This window comes from Balearica regulorum, chromosome 13 (genome assembly GCF_011004875.1).
Source record: "Balearica regulorum gibbericeps isolate bBalReg1 chromosome 13, bBalReg1.pri, whole genome shotgun sequence".
Classification (NCBI taxonomy): Eukaryota; Metazoa; Chordata; class Aves; order Gruiformes; family Gruidae; genus Balearica; species Balearica regulorum.
In genome coordinates this window covers 13,718,594-13,745,003 of record NC_046196.1, presented here as the reverse complement: position 1 = coordinate 13,745,003, position 26,410 = coordinate 13,718,594, and the positions used below count along the sequence as shown (strand labels likewise).

The window sequence follows — 26,410 nt, the reverse complement described above, 5'->3', positions numbered from 1 at the left end:
TATTCAATGAAAGCCTATCCCAGTTCAGCCACTTCTGAGTTTTCAGGATGTGAATGAGTAGAAACCAAGTCAAGAAACATGTTGGTAACACATTACATTTTCACACTCAGTGATCAATGTGACTTTTGGTAACTGTAATCAGTTTCTTTAAAAATAATTATCATCACTGAACAATCCTTATCAGTGTATCAGTTGTAGTTTTCAGCTGACTACTTGATGTTTACTCTTGTTATGGCACTAGAGCACTGGCTAGTGCTCATCACTTACGTGTCAGCCTTTCTAGCTTACAGCTTTACTGAAAATAACTTTCAAAGTTGGAAACAATTGTATTGTAAAATATCTTTTGGGACAACCATCATTAAATCTTCTGCACAATGATGCAATGATGCAACTTGTGAAAGGCCTGAAAACAGTCCTAAATACACAAAGGTGAAAATATGTACTGATTTAAGCACACTGGTATTACTGATATCTAAATTCATTCTTTTTATTTAATGTGGTGTTTTTCACAATAAAGAGGACATAAGACAGCACTCATTGCTCAGGCTAAGAACTTAAAGACAACCAGATCAATGCTTTACCTGGTAAATATGCTGTGGGTGAATGAGTGTGTGGAAGACACATTTAGAAAGCATCTTCATGATCCTCAAATAATTCTGCACTGCCTATATGAGCAGCTTGGAGTTAGAGCTGCAGATGCAAGGAGTGAGGAAGATGATCTGCATTTCCCCTTCAGACTGTGGCCAGTACAAGACTGGGTTAGCTCTCAGCTAGAATCAGTTTCCTGATACCTGTGAAACCACATGAATGCTCCTGCTGGCATGAGAGAAACTGTGGGGACAAGTGGTTGGGACAGAACTGTTGGTTTTGATGAAGTCCAAACACGTGGCAGATTAAAATGCCTGTGTAAATGTGGACTTTGGAAAAAGTAGTGCTGGTGCACTAAGTAGGCACCTGGAGGGATTTCTGTGCATTGAAACTTTGTCAGTGTATTTAGGAGGAAAAGGGAGAAAAGCACAGGAATGTCAAGGTTGTCACAGGGTCTAAGGAATCTCTTTTCCAGGAGGTCAGCACTCCAAAGATATTTCACTGCTTTTGATGGGAGTCATGTGGGAGACAGACTAGTCCAGAAAGAAGAAACACGAGAAGACTTAATTCTCATGTGTGATGGTCTGGAATCACCATTATGTTAATGAAACTAAATTTCTTGAAAATCTTTTTGCCTTTGGAAGGAGGATGTATCTTTTGTTCAGAGAAGCAGGGGCACTCTGCCAGCTGACCAAAGAATGTGTTTGTATACTTGCTTTGATATCTACAATATAACTTTCATTAGCATCAGCAGAAGCCTGATGCATAGATGTCAAGGAAAGAGAGATCCCAGAAGACAAATTCAGCTCCCAGTCCCAAGAAATGAAAACATATGCCCACATTTTATACAGCCATGACATAACAGGTATTCCTTAGGTTACTTTAAACTTCCCTAGAGCTAAAAGATCAAATTCAAGGGGAATCTCTTACAACATACACAGTAGGACTGTCATATTTTTCCTCTACGTTCTACAGGAAAATTAAAATCTGTGTTTACCTGTCAGCTTTGGTAGAAAGGTTCCCATCATAATTACACCTTGTGTATTGGAAGGAACCTGGCAGTTTTTAACATCACTAATACTAGTCTGGAGAGGTACAAAGCTGTAGGAGTTTGCTGAAAAACAACAACAAACCTTTATTAAAATTTCCAATTTTTGCAAAAAAACCATTTTGACTAAATTCCAACTCTACTTAGAATGTAATTAAATATTTACATTTATTCTCTAGTAAGTATTGTAAGTAAATCAATTTCCCAATTATCTTAAATTTTTGTATGGTATACAATTACTACATTTTTGTAATAAATGCACAATTCTAATGAAAAAATAATCATCTTGAACTTTAATAGAGCCCTTCATTTGAGGAGATGAAAGTGCTGTACATTCATTCATTTATTATGTCTTACAACCCCCATGTGATGTAGGTACTATTATCATCATTTTACAGATGGGAAACTGGAAGGCTAATTAACTTGTCCAATTTACAATACTTTTAGCTGTAAACTTAGGGCATTCTATTGTACTCACAGGCAAAACAAAACACAGCTCACCTCTGATGAATATTTACTACAAATTCTTAAACTCCATAAGCATTTTACTTATAGGAGAGAATATGTTACACAAGCCTTCAGAGAGTTGGTTTTGCATTGGCGATGGCTTTCAGTGCCACAGAAATGTGCTGCCTAGAAACCAAACATCAGAGCACCAGTTTATTGTAAAGTGTCACCATGTTTCCCAGCTAGTTACGGAGATGATGGGTGTTTTCATTTAATGTTATTAGCCATTCAAGCACACATTTGTGCTTTAATTCTGTACGATGTATCAAACTGCACTTATACACACACAAAAAAATAGTTTGCTGACAAAATCATCCTCTCAGTTTACTTATGTGTTCCATAAATTTCTTTACTCTGTCAGGATCGACACCATTTGCCCAATAACCTTCTTTCTTGAAATACGAACCAATTATTAGAGCGTTTGCATCCAAGTAACTCCTCACATTCTCCAGAGTCACTCCAGACCCAATCAACACAGGAATCTTCACAGCATGTTTAACCTCTAAAGAAAAGAAAAGCAAAATTAGGATTAAGTCTCATCTTTGAAACTATCAAGACTAATTTGTGTAGTTTTTCAATGCTAAAGAAAGGTGAGTATCAAGAAACTCATGATCATGGTATTTCTTACTTGTACATAGAATGAAAAACTTCTCTAGAAAAAACACCTTTGGCTTTGAACAGCTGTTAAGAAAAATCTCACTTTTATTTTGCATTCTGTTGTTGTATGAAATGCTGCAAAAGAATATTCCTGGTCATATATCAGAGGATGGCTTCAGTGCTATGGAAGACATGAAAGTTGGCTCTTGGTACCACAGCTGTAGCCCTCTGTTCTCAAGGAACAAGGTTTAAGCAAGATTAAGTCGTATTGGCTGGTAGAGAATGTACTGCATTTTACTATATTCTCTCAAATTCATTTTTATTCCACATCACTGGTAAGAAGAGATGCGATGCAGGAAGTTTTTGCACAGCAGGACCAGACTCTTTCATTTACTGTGGCTGTTACCATCACGCTTAGAGGCTCCATTGTGCATGAGAAAGTAGCTATGTTTATTACTGTGTTGCAGTAGCACCCAGTATAGATTCCAGGCAGACCAGGTCCATTGCCTTGACAAAGGATTTACTGATGCTAAGTGACCATGTGGGCTCCCATGCTGCATGTGGTATCTTAACTGTGTTCTAGATTTCCCTCACCTTAAGTCATGAATAATCACCTCCCCCAATATTTCCACAAAGTAATCAAAATACAGCTACGAGGATAAGATACCATTTTTGTTTCCATTCATTTTATCAGCTCAGATTCTTTTTTGCTAGTCTGGTGAGATCATTACAGCAGCAGAACTATTCAGCAGAGCTGTGCTCATTACAATGCTTCAGTCATCAGTTTAAATCACAATAATGGTAGTTGGACTGGTGTGTATTTCTGTCAGGTCTCCTTGTTGAATTTATGCTATGTTGACAACTAGTAGAAAATCCTCAGCAAAGAAACAAGAAGGGCCTTATTCACAGGGAATGGAAAAGGAACATGCTCTCTACTTCATGATAAATTTCAGGGACATGGACATGGAAAAGCAAGCAGTGGTCTTATAGACTACAATGATTGCTCCGCTAGTTTACCAGAAAGCGGAAGACACTACTGATAAAGACTTCTTCTCTTTCTATGAATGGCAATGGAACAAAAAAGGCAATTATTTTTTCTATATACTGTATGTGTTACTTAATCATCTGACCTTTTACCTGGCTCCAAAAGGAGAAACAGACATATCAAAACCAGGGCTCAAAAAATATTACAGACCCCAAAATAACACTTCAGATTTCAGTCAATGGTTCAGGTGATCACATCCACTGTGAAACGCATGCATTCTGACAGATCTGACTGTGCAGCAGGTGATACATGGCTCAGTCACTGTACTTCACATTTTTTAGAATAAAACCAAAAGGGGATGGCTGTTTTGACCATAGAAAGGTTCCCCATTGATAAATAAAAGGTTACTAGAGTATTTTCTGCAGAACTCAGGTCAGTACTAGCTCTGGAAAAATAAAAGTTAAAAAAAATCCCAGTTGAAGAATTACTAAGCATCCTTCTCATCCTTCCATTTCACACTGACCATCCTAAGAATCACTCATAGGACCAGATGCTTCATCCCTTACTTAGAGAAATGTTGTGAGGCATTATTTCTGACCTTTAAAAACATAAATTGCTTTAATTGGTGATAAACTGATGTGATGTAAGATGGTCAGAGCTTGAGGTAACTAGGGAAAGCATATGCAACATACAAAAGTCTGCTTCAAAACACTATTTGTTTAAATGAAATTTCACCAGAACCCTAACTTATTAATTATGCTTCAGGGAAGACTAATTATTTATCACCTTCCTACTTCACTGAAGAAAGGGGATCAATTAAAATGCTCTTGAATCTCTTCTTAGGTCACATGCCCGATCATTTTTCCATCTAGGAACAATAATTCCTTCTTACAAACATTTTAACATGAAAATAAAACCATCCACACAATCCTTATTGAAAATTTTAAACAAAGTTGGATCATGCACATATGATTAAAGCTATAGTTATTTCTATGCATATTTTATATTCTTATAGTTGTCCTGCTTACAGCAACAAAATAATTCACCTTTAGTTATTTATAGCATTATTACTGAAATCCTGTTCTAGAAAAATCAGATTTTTATTTATACAGTATCTATGTGCTCTTAGAAATATCGTACCTGCTTTACATAGATACCAATGCATAATTAAGCTGCTATGACTGACCGCAGATTTGTGCGACAGTACTTTACTGTATTCCCAGAGGAACTGCATTCCAAGTCAATATTTGTTTTTACGACAAGTGCGTAAGGCACATTAGCAGGTAGTTGTTTTATAATTATTTTGCATTAACAGGAAAAAATGAAGAGCCAAATAATTAAACAGAGTGTGATCACATGGGTGAAAGACAAAAGCTTAGCCCTACAAGGCAAAGAGTAGAAACCAGTGAAACCCAAGACTGCTGTGAAACTATGAAAAACCCCAAAGCTTTCCAAAGTAGCAAGGTATCCAACTCCTGCTGAGATTCATACATGACATGCCGAGTCCACACACATCTCATGTGCTGGAGATTTATTCAGATTGATAATGTGAAGAATGGCAATGGGAGTGCTCAGCCTGCAATGAGTCTGGGTTACCTAATTAGGTATGCTTCAGATGCTACTTTTAAGTTGTTTCCAAGTACATCAAGGCCTAAAGTTGATTAGTAGAAGGTGATTTGTCTATTAGCTGTGTTACTACAAACTCTAACTTGTAAAAGAAAAAAGCAACAGCACTGAGATATGCTTTTGCATGGCAATGTTCAGTCACTGTCAAGATGTCTCTAAACACAGAGCCTTGCTTAAATAAAAATCTCTCAGCTTTCTTCTGATTATATTTTGACACAGAGAAAAGGAGACAATTTTGTGATGTTACAGTAACAAGATCCTAAAGTTTACACAACTTGCACATTTTTCTATTTCAGTAAACTGTAACTAGAGGGCACTGTGCTCTTTCTTGTGACAGTACATCTGCAGACATGTCTTTAATAAAATCAAATGAAATGGTGTTTGGTTGCAAAGCACAATGAAAGCATTTGAACTATGGTATGCACAAGTAACATGAAATAAAGGCCAAATGCTCCTAGCTTGAAAACAATGGCGAAGAGCAGCATAAAAATAAGCACCACTGTGCCAATAACTTGCTCGGCTACTCTTCTTTAACAGCTTTTTCATATGCAGTAATCACTGTACCATACACAACACTGTTTATGGTAATGCTCCACTGTAACACATTTTAGTTTTTTAATTCAAAGGACTCTGTCATTAAACCTAGGGCTTACAAGAAGTACAGACCAGAGACTCACATCTCCTGTTTATCTCTATGAGGGTACCACAAAGGCAGCAGCCTCTATTTTGACCTAAATGTACCAATGAAAGGTGCATCAGTCTTGATGCCCCTTTTATGAACAATAACTAAGGAGGAGACAGTCACAGCCAGCTGTTGGGTTTCGTGATGTACCCCATGTTCCACTCGTTACTCAGCCAAGGCCATTTGCCTTATTCACACAGGTAACTAGGCAGTCATGACAAAGCTTTGGTCACTAAAAATCCAGACTGGATGTGAAGCAGGTATTTCAGCAGTTATAGCCAAAGAGAAAACCCGATAGATTCGCTCTCCAACCAAAGAACATTTCACAGTGTAGCAAACTGGAACAAACTTCTATAACCTCTTAAAGGAAAATATGGTTTATTAAATAAATTAATTGTAATTCAAAACACTCGGCTATAATTCCTGCTCCTTAATGACCTCAAGTCTGATTTTAGGCCTCATACTCCCTCAACCACTGTTGCCCTGACATGCTCAGGGAGCCCAGGAGCAAGTCTGCCAGCCGCTGCGAGGAGTGATGCTGATGGTTGCCTACAAGAAGGCAACGACACAAACTACAAACAAAACCCTACTGAAGACAGTTCTCTGGCTTGACAGGGAAACACTCATTTCCCACACCCCATCACAAATCAGTCAGTTCAACACAGACAAAGGCAAAACCACTTCTATATTACTGCATGACAAAGCTGAAAAAAAAATGACAAAAATCTCACCTGTCTCTTGGTTCTGCTTTCAAGAGATGCTTTGCAGTGTGATGAAAGGTGCCCAATTGTGTATATCATCATAATACGGCACTTCCAGGGCTGCATAAGTTTGTGAAATGCAAAATTTCACTCACATCAACACCAACTTTGTAGACTGTAGATCTGATTCCTTTTAAGAATCTGCTGACATATATATGCCTAATCTGTCATTTCCTTATACTCTAGAATATTGATTCTTACATTCTTCTCTTAACTGTTTTAAGCCAACATAAGAGGGCCTGTTAACATCCAAAATGCTGTGACCTAAGTAAAATAAACCTATGATCTGCAGACTCTTGCTTTCATAGCATAAATCCAAACACAAAATTAATGTCTGTACTTCATTACAGCTGCCAACTGTGATTCATTTTGTTCTTCAGACCCAGAAAGAGAAAACAGCAGAGACGGACATGTTTGTTCATATGAAAGAAAAGCAGAAGCCATGGTGCTATCTGGTTGGAATCCTGTGATAAAAAAATGTGGGCCTAGAGGTCAGGTTTTGCTCTCTGATGCAGGAAATCAATGGAGGTTTCACATGTATATGTGAAAGCAGAGTTTAACCTAGGGTTTTGCCCTAAGACTTATGAAATCCTTACTTTCAGGGTCTCCTGTTCCATGTATCATTTCTAGTTGACTATACCAAGAGACCCAACTAATTCAAGAGCTCAGTGTTCACACCAAACCATCATCATCTTTTTAACATTGGTGACTGAAGCATAGTCATTTATAACCTATTATTTGTCACAAAGTTTAATATGTAAGTAGTAAGAACCCATTTTGACAAGTTCAACATTCATTTTAAATGCTGTTAAGCACGTATGATATAGATAAACCCTGAAAATGCTGAATGATTTCATGTTATTTCAAACGATGTTTCAGGTCCAGATATCTATGGCAAGTAAAGTATGTTTTTCATGCTGATCAGCTAACATAAGTTGTATACAATACACCCTACACTGGAACTTCAAAACATGTTAAGTTAGAGCATGTCAGCAAAAGTAAATTAAAAAAAAAAATTACACATTCTATTTTATGTAGTGAGACTCTCAAAATTCAAGCCATTAATCTAAATTAAAATTATTGATGAAAATTTAATGCCCCCATGACAGAACTTTAATTCTAGCATGGGAGCAGTCTAGTTTCATGAAGACAGCCCAAACTTACGCCAATATAAAAATATGAAAAATCATATAAAGCTTTTGCAAAGGTCAGAACTCATAGGTCAAATGATTCTCCCTTGATAAAAAGTCAACACTGTTTAAAAACTATTTTGATGTAATATCTTTCTATCTACCAACAAATTTGTATTTTTTTTTTAAATCTTCTAAGCAGTACTTTCCCTGGTATTACTGTTTGGAATGTTGCCTTATCAAAATGCCTCTTTTCTTGTAGGAATTCCGTTTTCATTGTGAAAAATAAAAATGCTTAACTCCTTCAATGAAACAATTTATAGTTAGACTTTTTTTGAATTAGAACAGGTGTTTTAACATAATTTTACATACTTTTTTCATTTAAGCTCCAGCATCAGTGTCATAAAAGCTTGAAATAATTTTCATTTTTGTCCCACCAAATTGTTGTTTAGAAACATATGACAGCCAATCTGAATAGCACGTCAATCACATTAGTTCTGCTGTATCAAATGAAACCCTACAGTGAGAGTTTCTTTTCTTCCCCTTAAGGAACAGCAGATATATAGATTTCTTTCTACATTAATCCAGAAGCTGATTCACTGCCTGTTGCCCAACCTTCGTATGACAGCTCTCACCTTTCAGTTCCTGGGGATCTGCAGGCAATCCGGTAGCCGTGCCAGTCAGTACAACCCCATCAGCCAGGAAGAGCTCGGCAGCCAAAGCGGTCTCAGCCACACCAACGTCTGCTGTCAGGGCATGAGCACTGTAAACAGTGGGAACATAACAGTGGTTACTGTCAGCACACACATTTGTTATCCATCTTGTTGAATGTTTAGACTGCATTTCTTCATCTTCCGTGCTGTCAGAACAGTCAAAGGCAGGCTTTGTGAGAGGGTAAGGGTCCTGTTTTAAATTGGGAAGTAAAATTGCAATATAAACAGGAGGAAAGAACCCAATCTTTTCCATCAGGGAACCATAATTGATCGGTCTATTGCTCTGGGTCTCCTGTCTCTAAAGAATGATTGCTAAGTGTGAACTACCAAGTGTCAATTGAGACAGCTGCTTACATGTCGAGCACCTGTATTTCAGAAGTGTTGAGCACACACAGCTCTCTGACTTCAAGTGGGAGCTGTGGATGTGCAGTCATTCATAAATCATACTCTGTTGCCTAGAACAGAATTAACACCCTTTACTTCATTTCACAAAGTCCAACTAACAGAAAGTATAGTTATTACCTATGATATAATCACAGGAATCATCTTACACAGCAGATATAAACATCAATTACCTCCAACCTAGCTTTTCAACAGCAGTCTTTGGTATATGGGTGACACACTTTGTCTGAAACCTATAGCAATAGCAGCTTTTAATTTAAATGGTTCTAAACTTTGAAAGAATTCCAGCCATTGCTGGTTTAACACCTGACTTTGTTGTTTCTCTATTTCCATTTAAGTAGAAAACAATGGCTATGGCCAACATGTTGCACTGATGAGTGGTGACAGAGCCAGCCTCTTTCCTAGATCAGACTAGATGGACAACACTGTTGGGGGTGGGCCATGCTCTGGCCATAGAGGCAGCACATGTGCACAATGCATTCCACTCATGGTGATGAATGCAAAAGGAAGTACACTAATTCCCTTTCTGGAGAAAGGCAGGCCTAAGTACCTAATGCGTACAATGAGGATGAAATGGGTCTTAAGAGTAGTAAGCACCCTAAAACTAGGGCATGGAAGGTAGTCATAACATAGCACATAGACTACAAAAATAGTTTCTCCCCATTTAAAGGAGGCTAGCAGCTCTCAGTGGCAGGCATATTTTTCTATATTAAAAAACTCAACCTACAAGTCCTTTAACACCTCCTTTTCAGCTTATGAATCTGCCTGAAAAAACAGCCTCTTTTCCTTTAAGAAGCAAATACTTTGAACAACAGTAAGTATAATCCAAATACCAATTCATCAATTGTCAAGACAAAGGGAAAAAATCATGATACAATCAATTTATTACAAAAAAGTCTAAAGCAATGTATTTTTTTTACATATATACCTAAAGAAATCATTAGAAATAAACTACCTTGAAAAGATTTTAAAACCTTAATTTGACCATGCTACGTTGTTTCCTTTCTATTTTGAAATTTATTACCTTTTATTAGGTATTTAAGATCTTCCAGACTTGGTTATTCTCATGATTATCCACATACTACACACAAACATTTTAATTAGGTTATTTAGCATGTATAATACATAACACTTGAGCAGTTCTTCTGGGGAAAAAAACAACCAAAGAGTGACATCTAAATAGCTGAAAGTACCATGTGACAGTTATGATAAAGTATCAGCAGAAAAGAGACTGGATTCATCTGTCATAAGTTCTTTCTGTTTGATAATCATAGAACATAATCCGTACATAGACAGCACTGATTTAAGTAGAAGAAACCAGTATTATTGGCATGAAGGAGAAAAAAGAGAATAGCTTTTTAAAATGCCAAAATATTATGATTTGGATGCTTTCATACGGCAACTGCTTGTGTAACTAAAAACAATGTTGGATGCCTTGCCTCTGGAAACAAAATTTCTTTAAACATAATAGGCATATACACAAGTATACAAAATCTCACCTAATACCAGATGCAAAACTTGTACAGTCTGTATTTATAAATCCTGAAGGTAAAACAACTGCAAACTTCACAGATGCAGCAACCTGCAGCTTAGAGGTGCAAATTTGGTTTTAAACATATACCTTAATATCACTGCGGGACTTTCCTTGAACTATAAAGTTCTCCCTATATCATTAAGTCTCCTGACACTAAGTAGGCATTTAAAAAAAAAAATCAGAAAATGGAAAAAATAAGATCATTATAACATTCATATTTACATAAAATATTGCTTGTAGTTACCTATGTTTCTTTTTAATATCAGCAAAAATCTGAATGTTCTCTGCTCCAACTTGTTTTCTGTACCGTAGCAGGCTACCTGCGCAGGCATTTATAATCCCTTCATCAGCAACATGAGAAAACACAAACCCTTCAGCCCGGATAAAATCAAGACCTAAAAAAAAATAATAGCAATATCTTAGTTAAAACTGAAGACTGAAAACCAGAAATACTCAAAATAAACAAAACCTCACCTTACTGCCCCTTTTATTTGATCCCAACACAAGTTGTTCCATAGGCTCTAGACTAACCAATCTTGGTTTTCCACACATTTAAGTTTTACAATCTTTATTTTCACCCATATTCTCTCAACTACTTCTTTCCATCTTAGTACTTTCAACTCCCTTCTCTCCCATGGAGCCCACCAGCCTTCTCCCTGTCCCTATGGTTCCCTTCTCTTTCTCAGCCCCTATCAATTTGTTCCTGTGCAGCACAAAACAGGTGGCTGCACACCCTGACCTGCCTCTTGTCATGACATGCCAGTGGGCACATGCCGACAGAGGAGCAGGTAGGTCAAAACACAGCTCCTCTGTTCTAATGAAGTGTCTTCTCTCCAAAAAGGGTCATTACATTGGGTCTCTCCTCTCTTTCCTGATACTCTTTCATTGCACTACTTCTTTCCCAACATCTATTCCCCTGTTAAACATGCCTGAAGTTGGCGACCAGGTCAAAAAAACCACCGAGGACACGGATGCAGAGGAATAGCATTAAGTCTTCTAATGTCTTAGCAACAGTTTTCGCCATATTGATTCACTTTTTGCACTAGGAAGGTTTTGTGGGGTGGATACTTTACAGGAAGATTATGAACAGCAATGACTTCACACAGGCCATTCATCTACCCTCAGGGACCCCCTGCACAGCCTTGAAATACCTGTGTTGAAATACTGAAGTCATGGGCCATGGTGTAATAAGCCCACAGCTGTGAGGCACAAGATTGAATTCAGACTCCCTTATTGTATTTCCCTCTTCTGTCCCGTCCTTCCTAGTCTTGAAGGTTATTTCACCTGTCACTTAACATACATGTAAAGGCTCTGCACTCATCTTGTGCAGCTTTCGTTTTAGAGGTCTCTTCCTGGCCCTTCTGAAGCTCTGCTGCTGCTCCAGCTTTGGAGTCAGCTGCACATTTAATTAGAGCTGACATCACACCACAGAAACCAATGCATGTGAAAGCAGCCATCAAGGATCCATCCAATCCCACCCACCAGAGAACTGCTTAGGCAAAGAGGCCTCACCTTATCACATTTCAAATGTAAACATAAACAATCTTTAAAATGTATTTACCAAATGATAAGGTGCCTGTTTATTTTATAATTTCAGTTTCATTCCAAAAGCCCTGAAGTTGCAGAAACAGAAGCTTATGCCTGATAGAGAAAAACCTGTACGGCTTAGCAACACAGGCTCCAGCTAACAAGAAACATCAGAAGGATGTCAAATCAAAAACGAGCTGTCCTGTGCCTTGAGATTAGGGGGTGGAAAGCATGGAGTCTCCTTGGGACCCAAAGACAAGAGCGTGCCACAAGTATAGTTACAGGTGCTAGCAGACATTGGGTAATAAACACAGTCCAAATAGCCAGATTGTGATTTCTCCATCTAGGAACAAAAACTGTATGTTCTATTTAAATCACCCAAGTTTACAGTACAATTCAGAGTTAAATAGGAAAAACTATTCCTCCTCTAATCATAACACTATTGATGAGTCCAGAGATATGTTCCATTTTTCACAGCAATCATAATGCCTAACTCAGGACAGAGGCTCTTCATTGAGTAATTTCATTTATTGAAGTCACTGCTTACATGTTGTTTGTTGATGCCTGGTTTGTCTTTCCTTAACTGAGGTATTTAAGACTTTCTGCTAAACATTAGGATTGCACTTAGTTTAACAAGGCTGCACTTTCTTTCTGGGTTTTTGGGGGCTATGAAAATACAAATTTTAACCAAGTGTAATAGGTGCAGGCACCAAATCATTACCCTTCTGTTTTATGAAGCCATAATCAGATTCCGCTAATGAATTCATTTTTTACACTCATAAAATTCTGAGAATGATACTATTGCTTATTTTCACATTTGGCAACTTGAAAAGTAATAGCCGTTGAATAGTTAATGGCTAGTTCCATTTCTGACTTGCATGGGAACAAAAAAAAATTTGTAATCTCACTGGAAAACAAGAACAGGAAATTTCCAACAAAACCTAATAAACAGAACCTCAAGACTATATTAAGAACATGGAATCAAGTAACCAGCCACTGCAGGGCCTGCTCAAGGAACTAGAGCTTGTCTCTTTTTCAAAAGTTAATGTTACTCCACTTACTTTAATCCTACTTAAACAGCTTTACCTAAACAGCTGTGAAGGTCTATCAATTGTAGAGAAAAGCTTTATTTTTTAGTTTCCTTTCCATGATAAGTTATGATTAAAAAAAAGGACAGACAGAAATGCTTTTGTTGGGTGAGAAAATATTGCAAGACTGAGTTGATGGAGGAAATAGTAATTTTACTTTATCCATCTTAAATGCTGCAAATATGCATATCCCTGCATTTTAACACCCCACAACAGGGCTTCTCAATGGTTGCATCCAATTCACTGTCTCAGGTATGTTCCCTCCTTCAGTTATAAAGTCAAGAGGACTAGCCAGGAGCTAGGATTTACTGCTTTCACAGAAATGAGACCTGGCCTCTGCAAGGCAGCAGCTCCTGGATGCTGCTGAATTTTGGACTTGAGGCAAACATCTTTGCCTTCACATAAAGGCAAGATGCAGCAGCTAACTCTACTGGTGGCATCTTGTTTTATACACACAGTAAATCCTGGCTCCTAGCTCTTCCTGCCTTCCTAATCCGAAAAGAATCCAAAAGACTGATTTTGTGCTGAAAATGAAAACTCAGAGGAGTAACGACTTTGCCTGCTATTGAAAATAGAAGCATACAGTCTCATGCTGCGAAGACCCTTTACTACTCAGGACACTGTCTTGCAGCAGCTCCTTCCATGCTCAGCATGAATAGCAGGCCTGGGAGAAGCATCTCCAGCAGAGCTCACAGCAGCCCACCGCGCTCACTGCCTTGCTCCACAGCACCTGCGGATGCTCCCAAGGCATGCACACCCCTGCTGCTGTTCTCAGCTTAGCTGCCTCCACACCACCACAGCATTAGTATGGTGGCAGTTAAAAAAACCCAAAAAACCAGCACACAATTCTGCCCAATTCTATCCCACCTTAAACAGTACCAAGGGCTGTAGCAAGTGAATTCCCATGGAGGATATCTCTGCTGGTGGTGAGGGCACAGAATTGTCTCAGACAAAGCTGTATTTCTAAAAGACATGGAGATATCTGGGTACCTGGTACATCTTCTGATATGAAGCCTCACTTAATCAGCTACCAACTGTGTCATTATCATTGATGAAGACTTAATTCATAAATGAGATTTCAGTAATGTGATCCTTAAAGGAAAAAAGGGCAGTTTCAGTCAGGTGGAGATACAGTCAGACTAGATGATTATTTTAAGTCTCTTCCAACTAACTATTCTATTCTAAATTTATGAGCTAAGATAAACTTAAAAACTGAGCGCTGATTCATGATGAGTATAACACAGGCTCACCCAGGTATAGGGAGGCTACACTCTACAGTAGACCTGACACTCCTTCCTCCCAGGTCCCCAGACTGAAGCTCTGACCAGAACACAAGAGCAGAACTTGATTCTGGCCCATGTGCTTGGGTTTCCACCCCGTGGAGTCAAGATACAACAGGGAGGGATACCTGGAATAGCAGAAGTGTTCAGAGATACAGCTGTGGGGACTGTTTTATGCCTCAAAGATCAGCAGATGGCCAGGCCAATATTCCACAATGGCAGTATTTCTTGAAATCCTTCTGACCATTAACTTTGTTTCCATTAGTTAATGATGGGTCAGTTATTTCTTTCACTGCTGTATGTTGGTAATGGAGAACACGCAGAAGTGCAAAATAGTAAAGGGAATATCACCAGCATATACACCCTCTATTATAAAGGCTCTGCATCTCCTCTGCAAAGACCTACACTGGTAGATTAGAACCAAGCAAAACATCTCACTAACACAAGGAAAAACACAAATAGCAGCTGAGGGCTTTTGGGCAATTCCTTTAGACACAACAGTCTCTTCTGATATGAATAGTGCTTCACAGTTAGCAAACTTTCAATAAAAGAAAAGCCACATAATTTGGAAGTAGATCAACAACAAACATGAGTACATGAAATTAACACAATGGTTAACTTCAGGAAACAAGACACACTGATAAATAAGGAAAACCAAACACTGTGCCTAAACCTGACCCAGACTTAATGAACATATTGTGGACATTCCCAAGCACTGAGAAATGATAACCAGTAATATTTGCTAAACAAAAATAAATTAGGGAGCATTCGTATTTTTATCTCCTCTACAAATGCTCATAGAAGCTGCTCATATACATCATTCTGTTTCACTCTCGAGCACATGTAGTTAATTAAATCAGAAACTACAAACAGGAAATTATACACCTCTAAAAAACACATGGTACACCTGTTAATAATGAACCAATTGAAAAGTAACCCTAGCAAACAAATTCTGACTTGCTTCTCCACAAAGAGCATTTGAGGAAAGAAAGAAAGATAATACAGTCTTTGGAGGATGTCATTAAAATGAACTGTTAAGAAGGGTCATTTTTCTGAGAATAAGTATTTGAAATTAAGATGGCTTCCAGTCAAAAATATAAATACAAAACTGTACTATTCTGTATTGCCTCTATGTTTTGCAGTCTATGGTTCCTTAGGGACATTACTGTATTTTAAATTAAAATGCCTACATTAGAAGAGTATAAAAATTGAGCAGCAGAGGACTTTAATTTTAAGAAAGATGTGACATGAATCTCCCTCACTATTTGTGTACACCCATTTTTGAGTGGGCTGACATTGCCACAGCTGCCCTGAGGAACAGGAGGAAATCTGGCAGCTTTCAACATAACTTCTTGAAGTCAAAAGCGAAAGCAAAAGGTCAGACACAGCGATGCCGGTTCGTGGGGCAGAGGGAGGGAGAACACGGGCCCTGCCACGAGGCCCACGGCAGGAGGAGGCCATGGCCTGCCGGATGGTTGCCCTTGGGCAACCGCCTCCTTCAGCCCCCTGTGGTGGGCCTGTCCATGCGCTGAACCAAGAGCATTCAGCACTGGTCTAACAGTCTGCAATAACATTTTGGAGCTGGGAGGATGTTGGCAACAACTGTTTTGGCTCAATAGTTCTTTTTTGATAACATGAGGAACTGCTTGTTTCTGTCAGAAGAGTAGAGACACAGCAGTTCCCTTTTTCCTCAAGATCCCCCACTATTTTCCTACCACTGCCCCATACCTTTGCTGAAGCACCCAGAATGAACATGTTCTTGCTGGCATTCCTCCCTTTAGGTGCCTAATTGAATAAATGTATGTCTCCTAAAGAACCAAAATAAATTAAAAAATACTCCACTTTCTCAGATGCCTCATCCCCTGATTTATTACTGTTATTTTCAGATTTATCCAATACCTTGTCAATATGCTAGGAAAATTCAGTAATTTAATCTCTTACTATTCGGCTACCCACAACATGTTTATTAGCATAATCACATGTTACTGTTGTTGAGCTCCTTCTAGCCACACTGTAGACCTGCTGACTTTTTTTCTCCCTTTACAAAATTACCTTCACATAGAGACCACTTACACTTTCCCTGTGCAGTTCTCTTCAGAGCAGTTATTTCTACCGGAGATAGGAGTTTCCACAGGGAAAATGAAATGACTGCATAGTAGCAGGAGATGCTACATATGCTTTTTAGCTAAAAGACCTTCAGCAAGTATTTTTTGTAGCAAAAGCATACAGGGCATGCTTTATTAATAGACACCTATTAAAATTGTATTGACATTAAAGCCACTACTAAGTTGCTAAAGAAAAACTACTCAAAGATTTGCTACCTACAGAGCAGCACTCATTTTACTATGGTTTTGCTTAAAGTGATTTTCTTTTCTTTTGCTTTCCTGTTCAATGAACTTGAGACAATCATTTTTAGAGAAGTGCAATGAAATGCATTAAGCACAGGCCCTTCATAGCTGGTGTTCTCCAGTTACAGAGCAAATAGTGCAGAACAGTAGTAGAGCTGAGCAAAACCCAAGCCCTCCAGGAATTTTCTCCCTCATTAATAATTGCTGAGAGGTAAGAGCAATACATTGTCCCCACACTATATCCCTTATTTAGTGATCAATTTTGCTCCTAAAAGGATGCAAAACTAACAGTTTGACTACTGCATTTAAAAATAAGAAGTGTAAATATTTTTGCAAATGCCTGTGTGCCTCAAGTATCCCACATGCATACAATCCCTAAAAACTAAAGCTTGGTTCTGTTAGCATTTTAAGTTTTCCTATAGGTTCTACTGCAGCAATAAATATTAGGTTTTGTCAGTTTGCCAAGTAGCTGGATACCTTGAAAATGGCAACTTCTGATTTTAAAGCACTCCAAACAAATTTGAATTCAAAAGACATCTACGAACAAGAATTCCCCCAAGAAAAAAGAAATTTAAGACCTATAGAACATATCCAACATAATTTGCAGATAAGTTAGCCTACATTATTTTACCTGAAGTATGGCTTTCAATTAACACCAGCATCTTTTAGTTTTGCATTCTTACAAAATTCTGCTTGTTTTTAAGATTTGTACATTCAAAAATGTGCATCCTTACTGTAATCACATATGCAATTTGGGTAAAACCAGGCATTAACCCTCAATTTATGAAGTGTTTAGGAAGTACAAGCCTTCCATATTAAACCAGCCTCCATCTTTAAATCATGGAATATTACATATGAAAAACTAAAATTGCTTCACCAAGCAGTAGGAGCAGAAAGGTTAGCAAGTCTAGGGTTCATGCAATAAAGATAGATTAATTTATATTTAATTCCCTCAAATGCAATTTAATTTTAAGTAGTTTGGCTAGCTGTACACTCAATTTTTTTTGTTATTAGATAAAAAGCTTAATTCCATCCATTCATTAAAAAAGGCAACGAAAACTTAGTTTTAATGGATAACACTAGTAGCAACAACATATAATTAGATGCTGAAACAGGATGCTCGACCACAGTGGGTTAAATTGATCCTCAAATATAATTTAACTGAAGTAAATAGAGTTACACCAAAGGTGGCTTTCAGACATGAGTAGGTTTAAACTAATCATTATATTTAGACAGGTTTCACCTAGAAAGCTGCAGCAGCGGCCTTGGGATTTTTAGCTGCCTCCAACTGAAGCAGTGCACAAGTATCATCTATTATAATCAAGCAGGCATCTTTCTCAAAATCTAATTTCTGCTTTTTCAGGGTACAGTGAGCTTTTCATGTCTCATTTTTCATGGTATCTATGTTAGTACAATGCACAATTTGCAGAGAGTAAATGCCATAGCAAACAACAGTAGTAACTGATGAGTCATTTCTATTACCTGCAGCAAGAGCAACTGCTATCGCCTCTTGGTTTGCAGCACACAGGATCTGGACACCCAGCGCAAGATGGGGGCACGTTTGTCTCACTGCAGCACTAATGACTGTCATTGCTGCGGTTACTTCAGGCCCAGGACACACTGTGTAAGGAAGATCATGCATATTTTCTACTATCAAGCCATCCTGTGGAGATTATGGTAAAGAAATATGATTAAACTGGGGAAAAAAGGAACTTAAACATGGCTAGTTTACCATTACGCTGTTTTGTATTAAAAGACACACGAGTTTAAAGGTTTTCCTTCAAAGGAAGGATTATCTACAGTAAATTGTGTTGATGCATACAACTACTTATAAAAGTGCTTTCATCAACAGCATGGTATTTTCAGGGAAATCATGAAGAGAAATAAATGTGATTTTAATTATACATTCATCAATTTGGTTTCCTTTGATCCCTCCTAAAATGTGAACTATGGGCAAATGAGTTAAATCTTATACCTCATTAAAAACAGTGCAAAGTCAAACTTCAATTATCCAAGTGGAATATAGGATATTGAGTATGTTTGGATAACAGAGGATTTAGAGATAATCAAGGCAATTTTCAATTCAATTAATGTCAGAAAATAAGTGTTATTTTGGATAAATAAAGGAATTTTTTGTTTGACTATTAATGTGCCTATTTGCAGTGTGCCTAACACCACAGTATTATATTAACTATTGATATGTCTCCCATTTTGGATTCAGAATTACTTGAAGGAAGATATTGCTATTTATTATCTACTATACCTCTCACTCCACATGGACATACTCTTAGCAAACAACAGAACGATGATAAAATACTCTGCTGATATAATTTATGCAATTTATTGAAAATCTTTGCACATTATCTGGTACATTGTACTTTTCCAATCATTGTATAGTATATACCAGAAAGTTTTCAGCAACTACAAGTCATACATAATTTTGTCAAGGAGTAATAACAAAAGCATAGCCTTGAAACATATTTCAAGCCTGATGTTTTGCATTTGAAGCAAGAATGTCAAAAGAATCTAGAAATTTCTCACCTGCTTCAATTTAAAAATACAAAAAGTTTAATAGACAAATTAACTACATATATAGAAAATAAATTCCACTCTCTGGAGATTTATCACACATCTTAATCCTTTAAAATGAGATCTTTACATTTCAAAGATATTGTAACTGAACCAGAATAGAAAGAAGAACATTTAGGGGAAAAAATACAACTAGAGATTAGACAAAGAAGTTTGGTTCATAATAATGTAGAGAATCACGAAGGCGGAAGAAAAAGTTTCCTTTTTAAAAAACTTTCATATGTAACGCTTCTTTAATCTTTGCTGTAGTGTAGAAGCCCTTTTGGCAGTAAAAGATAAGACAGTATATAAAATGCAGTCAGCATTTAATGGCTGAATTACAGGCTAAGCCACAGACATCATAAATGAACACCTAACATGGAGGAAAACTTGAGAACAGAAATAATCCAGTGGAACAGTAGGGTCAGTCCACAACCCACGTAAATTCAGTGCACCAGGGTACAGCTGCCTTTACCAAACGACTTATAGCTGAGTATTTAAATAAACAAAACACATGCTACCTTAAAAACAAAAGGATACAACCTCTCAATGGAAAAAGTGATCTAATATTATGAGCACTCAACATTAGACCTACACACTACTTGGTGCCATTCATCAGCATATTTAATTACACAATTCCAGTCCAAGAAAACTGCAAATAGGCAAAGGAAAGCCAGATATGGCAACTAACCAAAACATCTATCCTTGATTTTGCTTCTACGTCCAATTCAATGTATAATTTAACATCCACACTTCTCTACCTGTGATGGGAAGTAGCCATATGACAAAGACGACAACCAGTCCTCAGAAAAACCATGGCATTTTAAGGGGAAAAACCCATCACCACCTTTTAGCCAGTTTCTCTGGGATGAGGTCAGGACTGTTCCAAGAAACCTGAACTGACCAAATGGTGCTGTACCTCAGGCACAACTACTGAATCCTTTGTGGTACCAACAGAAAGAGAAATCCCTTAGCCTTTTGCCTTCTGTACACGTAAATACCTTAGGTCAGTTTAATCAAGAATGCAAAGTTGGTCAGTAGTAGTATGTGGCAAAGTGATTAATGTAGAACTATAATATTTTAACAAAAGAAAACAAACTCAAAAAATTATGATGAACCCTCAAAACCAGGTAATTCCTCGAGGCTACAAAACCTGGAAGCCCTTAGTCCTTGGCTCAAGAATGCTCTACTTGGCAGACTTCACCCAAACCTAGATAGCTAGGAAACGCCAAGCTTATCATAAGGGCAAGGAGCTGGGATCTACAAATCAGAACCCCCAGGCTTTCCAGCAGTCAAGAATCAACCTCAATAGGACAGGCAAGAAGAAAGGCATCTGGGAACAGGGCTTCAGATGCTCAGCTCCTGAAGAGCCGTGCTAGTAGCTGAAAAAGCAGGAGAACAGACTAGCAGAACTCCACAGGAATTCCGCAGTGAAACTAAGCTTTATCTGAGTTGCTACTACTTTGACACCTCAGGATTTGCATAAAGCAAACTATTCCATTAGATACATTAATGAAGTAATTCATTTAAAAATACTTAAAAACCCTAGACATACTACTGTGCATAAAAAGTATCTGATTGAATTCTAGTTCAAAATGCAGGCATATGGGAGGATTCCAACATTTCTCTCTTCTGCCTTAAACTTAGTATATTCACATTTCAGCAGTTGTCTCTTCCTATGGCCTTAACGTCCATGGTTGCACTGAATATTTTTGGTATTACTTTCTTTGGGTACCATCTGATAGACTATGTTCTTTTACATATTATGTTTTGTTTAATTAAAAGAGAATGACATACGTTCTACAATACAGAGAGCTGAATTACAGATGCATTAACTCAAGGCTTTCTTTCATATTTTATATAAAAATATAACACCACAGATTTCTGTGTTTACTGAATCGATATGTATATAAACCAGACTTCAGTACTATCAGACAGCTAATTAAAACAGTGGAAAGAAAACAGTTATGCTAAATTAAAGTTCCTGGAACTTAGGCTTATAGTTTAGACTATGGGAACAGCTACTGTATTACACCCTCCAAAGCAGAATTTATTTAGATAGTAAGAGATAAAACTCTAGCAAATACCTTTTCTGCTCCTTTTCCACTGAGTATTAAGATAATTTAAGTGTTGCTCATATATAATAGCCTTATTATAAGTAATTCTTAAACAATATATTTCCTTTTTACTTTGAATGACTTATGAAGTGCTACATATGTGCAAAGTGCCTCTTGTATCACAGTTAGCTACTGGAAAATAGGTCATTTAAATAGCTCTCCGATTATATAGAAAAATAATTTCCCTAGCTTTATTCCACTTACAGAAATGACCTCTTAAAACACTTCAGCCATGCACATACACATATCACAGCAGAAAAGCATCAAAAATAGTCACAACATTATAAACCACAATAGGTATAACAATCTTACAAGCTTTAACTCTGCACCAACTTTAACCCCAGTGTTTCGCCTAAAAGAAAGGCTTTACCTACAGACACATACATAATAATACAAACCTTTGCAAACTTAAAACAACTACCTTTTCCTACAGGAAGAAAAGGGGCTTTTGTACCACACCCATGATTATATAGGCTCAGGTGTGCACTAAGACAATTACAGCCTTTCTCACCACCAGTCACGTGCCCCTTATAAAGGAAATCAGGTGCCTTTGTAGAGTATTTATTTGCTATATTGAGGCACAGCTTCCTGGTACTTCCTTTAAAAACTCTACCTCCAGAGCTAAGAGATTACTGCCTCAATACAGCTAAGTAGGTATTACAGCTAAGTAGGTATTGTATGTTCTCCTGCATATACCATAGGAGGTAGTTGTGGGGAGGTATATCTGCTATTTTATTCTGCTGCAATAGAGCTAAGATTTGAAATGATAACTTCTGTAATCCATGTGATAACATGTTTCTATGTAGAAATACTAGTTTATTCTATCTCAACTGTTATTAAACTTCAAGTAATTTGAATGCTAACTATTATTATAGTTAGAAGAGTAAAAGGCTTAAAACTTTCCATTTCTTAAAAGCATCAATATAAAACATATACTAGAAACTCTCCTTCTGGGTACAGAGACTAAAGAAGGGTCAGGAGGATCAGAATAGTAAAGAATATATCTCCAGAGACAGCATTGGTAAAAAAAAGTAAACCTAAAACATTGTATGGTGAGAAGCACTATAATATTTGCAATTCAATATAGCTTTATAATTTTGGGATTTTTTTTTAAAGAAGTAGTTTTACTTATGTATGTCTAGTTGTCTTTAATGTCAACTAGTCAAGTAGCTACAGCTAGATAACAGCAACTAGCAGTAAAGTGATCTATATCAATGAAACTAGAGGGAACACGTGCTCTCTTTCTGGCTATAAAGTAAGTATTGCCCAGGCTGAACAGAATGAATTAAAGTTAACTTGAATATATATTTTGCATTTTTCTTAAACAAAAGCAGATATACAAATTGGAGGGATCATAATGCCTTATAGCTTGCTGCTTATAAAATCTTGTCTAGGGAATTTCATTGTTTAGCAACATGCAAGCACAAACTATATATATTTTGAGCACAGATGGCTTCCTAACTGAGCACTCACTTGTTTTCATTACTGTGCTGTAATATCACAAATCTTTCATATTTATTATGTTAAGCTGGTAATGTGCCAGACAAGTCACCTTTTTCTGAATATACTAGGATTTACTTCAAAGTGCAATGCATATTGAGTGAGCAAGACCATATACTTTATTTTTAAATGTTAACACCAATTCAAGCAACTTGAGACAATATGCAAACATCTAGTAGCAGCAAGATAGTTACGTATCTTCTTAAAGGCTACTATAGGCAGCATTTGGAAATACTGTCAGTGGATACATCTGTGGAAAAAAACCTTTAAGTTTCTAGCTCCTCTTCTAGAAGAAAAAGACTGCTTAACAGGTCACTTGGAGTACTGAGGGGAAACCCAAATACATCAGAAGTGTGACCAGCAGGCTGAAGGAGGTGATTCTGCCCCTCTGCTCTTGTGAGACCACACCTGGAGTACTGCGTCCAGCTCTGGGGCCCCTAACATAAGGACATGGAGCTGTTGGAGTGAGTCCAGAAGAGGCCACGGAGATGATCAGAGCGCTGGAGCACCTCTCCTATGAGGACAGGCTGAGAGAGTTGGGGTTGTTCGGCCTGGAGAAGAGAAGGCTCTGGGGAGACCTTATAGCAGCCTTCTAGTACCTAAAGAGGCCAACAGGAAAGGAGGAGAGGGACTGTTTACAAGGGCATGGTGTGATAGGACATGGGGTAATGGCTTTAAGCTGAAGGAGGGGAGATTTAAATGAGATATTAGGAAGAAATTCTTCATGATGAGGGTGGTGAGGCACTGGAACAGGTTGCCTGGAGAAGTTGTAGATTCCCCCTCTCCCTGGAAGTGTTCAAGGCCAGGTTGGATGGGGCTTTGGGCAACCTGGTCTAGTGGAGGGTGTCCCTGCCCATGGCAAGGGGGTTGGAACTAGATGATCTTTAAGGTCCCTTCCAACCCAAACCATTCTATGATATTCCCATTACAGAAGCAGGATGGTTACTTTGGAAGAGTGGTGATCTTTGAGCAAAAGCTGGGAAGCTCCTGAAGTACCTATCATGAAAACTTACACTTCTCTTAAAACACCAGGAAAAACTAAACAAGTGAATTACAGAAAGTGTTAGGCAACCATACTGATATTTATGGATGCTCTCCTGATTATCTCTGATCTTTACAGCATTAATAAAGGATTTGTTTGTCATATTGCTGTAACACTATTATGTATGGACCTTTAGAATGAAGATTGGTGTGGAACGTATACTGATGTTCTTGTGACTTCTACAGGAAATAGACTAAGCATAACTTTAAGCCCTGAGTTTGTCTAAATGTGTAGAGAAATGACAGCATTCACCTCATCTGTCTACCTGAGAGTGAGGTTTAAAAATATATTCAAGTTCAGAGACTGCAATGCAGTAGCAGAAAAGGTAAACCAGTTAGACCTGGAAGAGCAAAATTTATTACAACTGTTGAAAAGACAAAGTTTAAAACATAAATTTAAAATTTTGTGTTATTACTGATTTTAAAGCTTGCCTTAAAACTATTCCAGCTTTGTGCATGTCAGCAGTGAAAGTAACCGCTTCTGTACCCTCCCTTACCTTTAGGTATACTCGGGTGTTTTCTCCCTGCTGCTAAACGTTTCAATGTGTAATTATTAGTAAGGGAAATGAGTAAACAAGCACTGGAATGTAGGGCAATGGCTTTGAGTTACAGATCACTTGTGAACCACTTCCGCTAACACAGGAAGACAGACTAGTACTTGCTACTCTTCTGATGTAGATCAAATTGTGTTATACCTCATGTTGATGCTGTAACTGTAAAGACAAAATATAAAGTCACAGTACAGCATACAGAGCTGTCGCACACCTGTTCTTTCAGCAGGTATGAAAAGGAAGAAAACTTACTCATTCTGTCCAACTTGCAGTTAGAGATTATTCTAACTGTGTGGACATCTTACACGTGCTTATCTGTTTAAAGGCACTGAAGCCCACCTACGTAAACATGATTCTTCTGCACTGCTCTTTTATCCTTTCAACAATTCTGTTCTCAGGATTCTTTCCTAATTTAACCTTATTAGTTTCTGCCTGTAACCTACTTCATGTGACTTGTCTTGCGTTTTGACCTTTGTCTTCTATAATTCAGACTGAGCTCTTATATTCTGTTTTGCTCAGCCTGTAAAATATTGTTCTACCTTATGCCATTAAAAAGGTTTCAACTGGCCTGTTATTAAAGTTTTGCAGAAAACAGTAGTTCAGAGCAGTGACTACTTGTTCATTTAAGACATTTTCAAACCTCAGACATTAGGACACCACCTTACTGTTCCAGAAAATGTACATAATACCGTAGGCAGGTCAAAAGAGAAAGCACATCAACACCCAAAGACAAGGTGCAATGAAATATTTAAAACATATCTGACCTTTCAAAAGGCCATACGCCCTGTTAAAATGGACTGACCTATGAAGATTACTACACCACTTCAGGTCCAATTGCAATTCAGTCAGTAGTACCTGCCTCTTCTTGCCTCTGGCTGAGACTGGCCTTTTGGGCCTTCTCTTCTAGATGTACAACACAGGCATGCCTGCTGCCAGGGGGCTATGATAGAAGGGTTAAAGAGGGCAGAAAAGGGCCTAAGCTTTCTTTAGTCCCTGAATAATCTATGCTGTTTTGGCACAAACACAAATGTGGGGTGCTTCTGCACCCCTAAGTGACTGAGGTATGCATGCAGTGCCTCAGCTGTGCACATGGCATTCCTCTGTGACTTTGGGAACCAGTGCTGTACAGAGCTAAAAATAACGGTGGCCTGTCAGACTGGATAATGAAGCTTTCTACAGCTAGATACCTAGAATGCCAGCAACCATCCATGCTGCAGTCAACATTCCTTTTTTTTTTTCTTTCTTCCCCTTAAATTGACTTGATTATTAAAAATGGGTGGTAATCCAACTTAAGCAACTCAAATTGCACAATTAGAATCTAAGCTTTTTCAATTGTTCTGGGTGCATGTGATAGTTATTTCAGATTTTGTAATCTAGAAGACCTACTTACTCTGTTGAAATAAAAGATGTGGATTTAAACACCTTCCTAAACTGTGTGGTTTAAGATGCATTTGATGAATTACAGACTCAAATATTGGCATATGCAGAAGCAGCTCTGTGTAAACGCTGCCATAGGAGGAAGGAAATCAAAACTTACAACTCCAGCATCCTTGTAAGCTTCTGCCTCTTGACAAGCTTGATCAATGATCTGGGTCAGTGGAAGAGAACTTCTTGGTGTCCCTGCAAGAATAATGCTGCTTACCCCAGGGCACGCACAAACCAAAACCACATACAGTAATAGCTTTCAGGTAGGATAACTATAGGGATTGGCATACTGAAATAGGGAGAAATAGGGTAAACTTGCTAAAAGGCTGCTCTGTCTCCTTGTGATGTGGCTTAGTGGCATCTCTCACCTTAGCTGAACTTGACAGATCTGT

At 37.9% G+C, this 26,410-nt stretch overlaps 1 protein-coding gene across 7 annotated transcripts in view; it reads right to left on the bottom strand.

Moving 5' to 3' along the window:
- Window positions 1-26,410, bottom strand: part of LOC104631559 (hypothetical protein) — a 54,902-nt gene that overhangs the window by 27,070 nt on the left and 1,422 nt on the right. For 5 of the 7 annotated variants that reach the window (XM_075765556.1, XM_075765560.1, XM_075765561.1 and 2 more), the window contains 6 exons: window positions 26,131-26,213; window positions 18,299-18,479; window positions 10,818-10,968; window positions 8,560-8,687; window positions 2,550-2,645; window positions 1,586-1,702 (listed from right to left, as the gene is read on the bottom strand). In XM_075765556.1, the coding sequence (XP_075621671.1) occupies window positions 1,586-1,702; window positions 2,550-2,645; window positions 8,560-8,687; window positions 10,818-10,968; window positions 18,299-18,479; window positions 26,131-26,213 (756 nt within the window). Of the gene's footprint in view, window positions 1-1,585; window positions 1,703-1,761; window positions 2,646-8,559; window positions 8,688-10,817; window positions 10,969-18,298; window positions 18,480-26,130; window positions 26,214-26,410 lie in introns of those variants that run through there. The other 2 variants (XM_075765558.1, XM_075765557.1) reach the window with 2 other exon arrangements.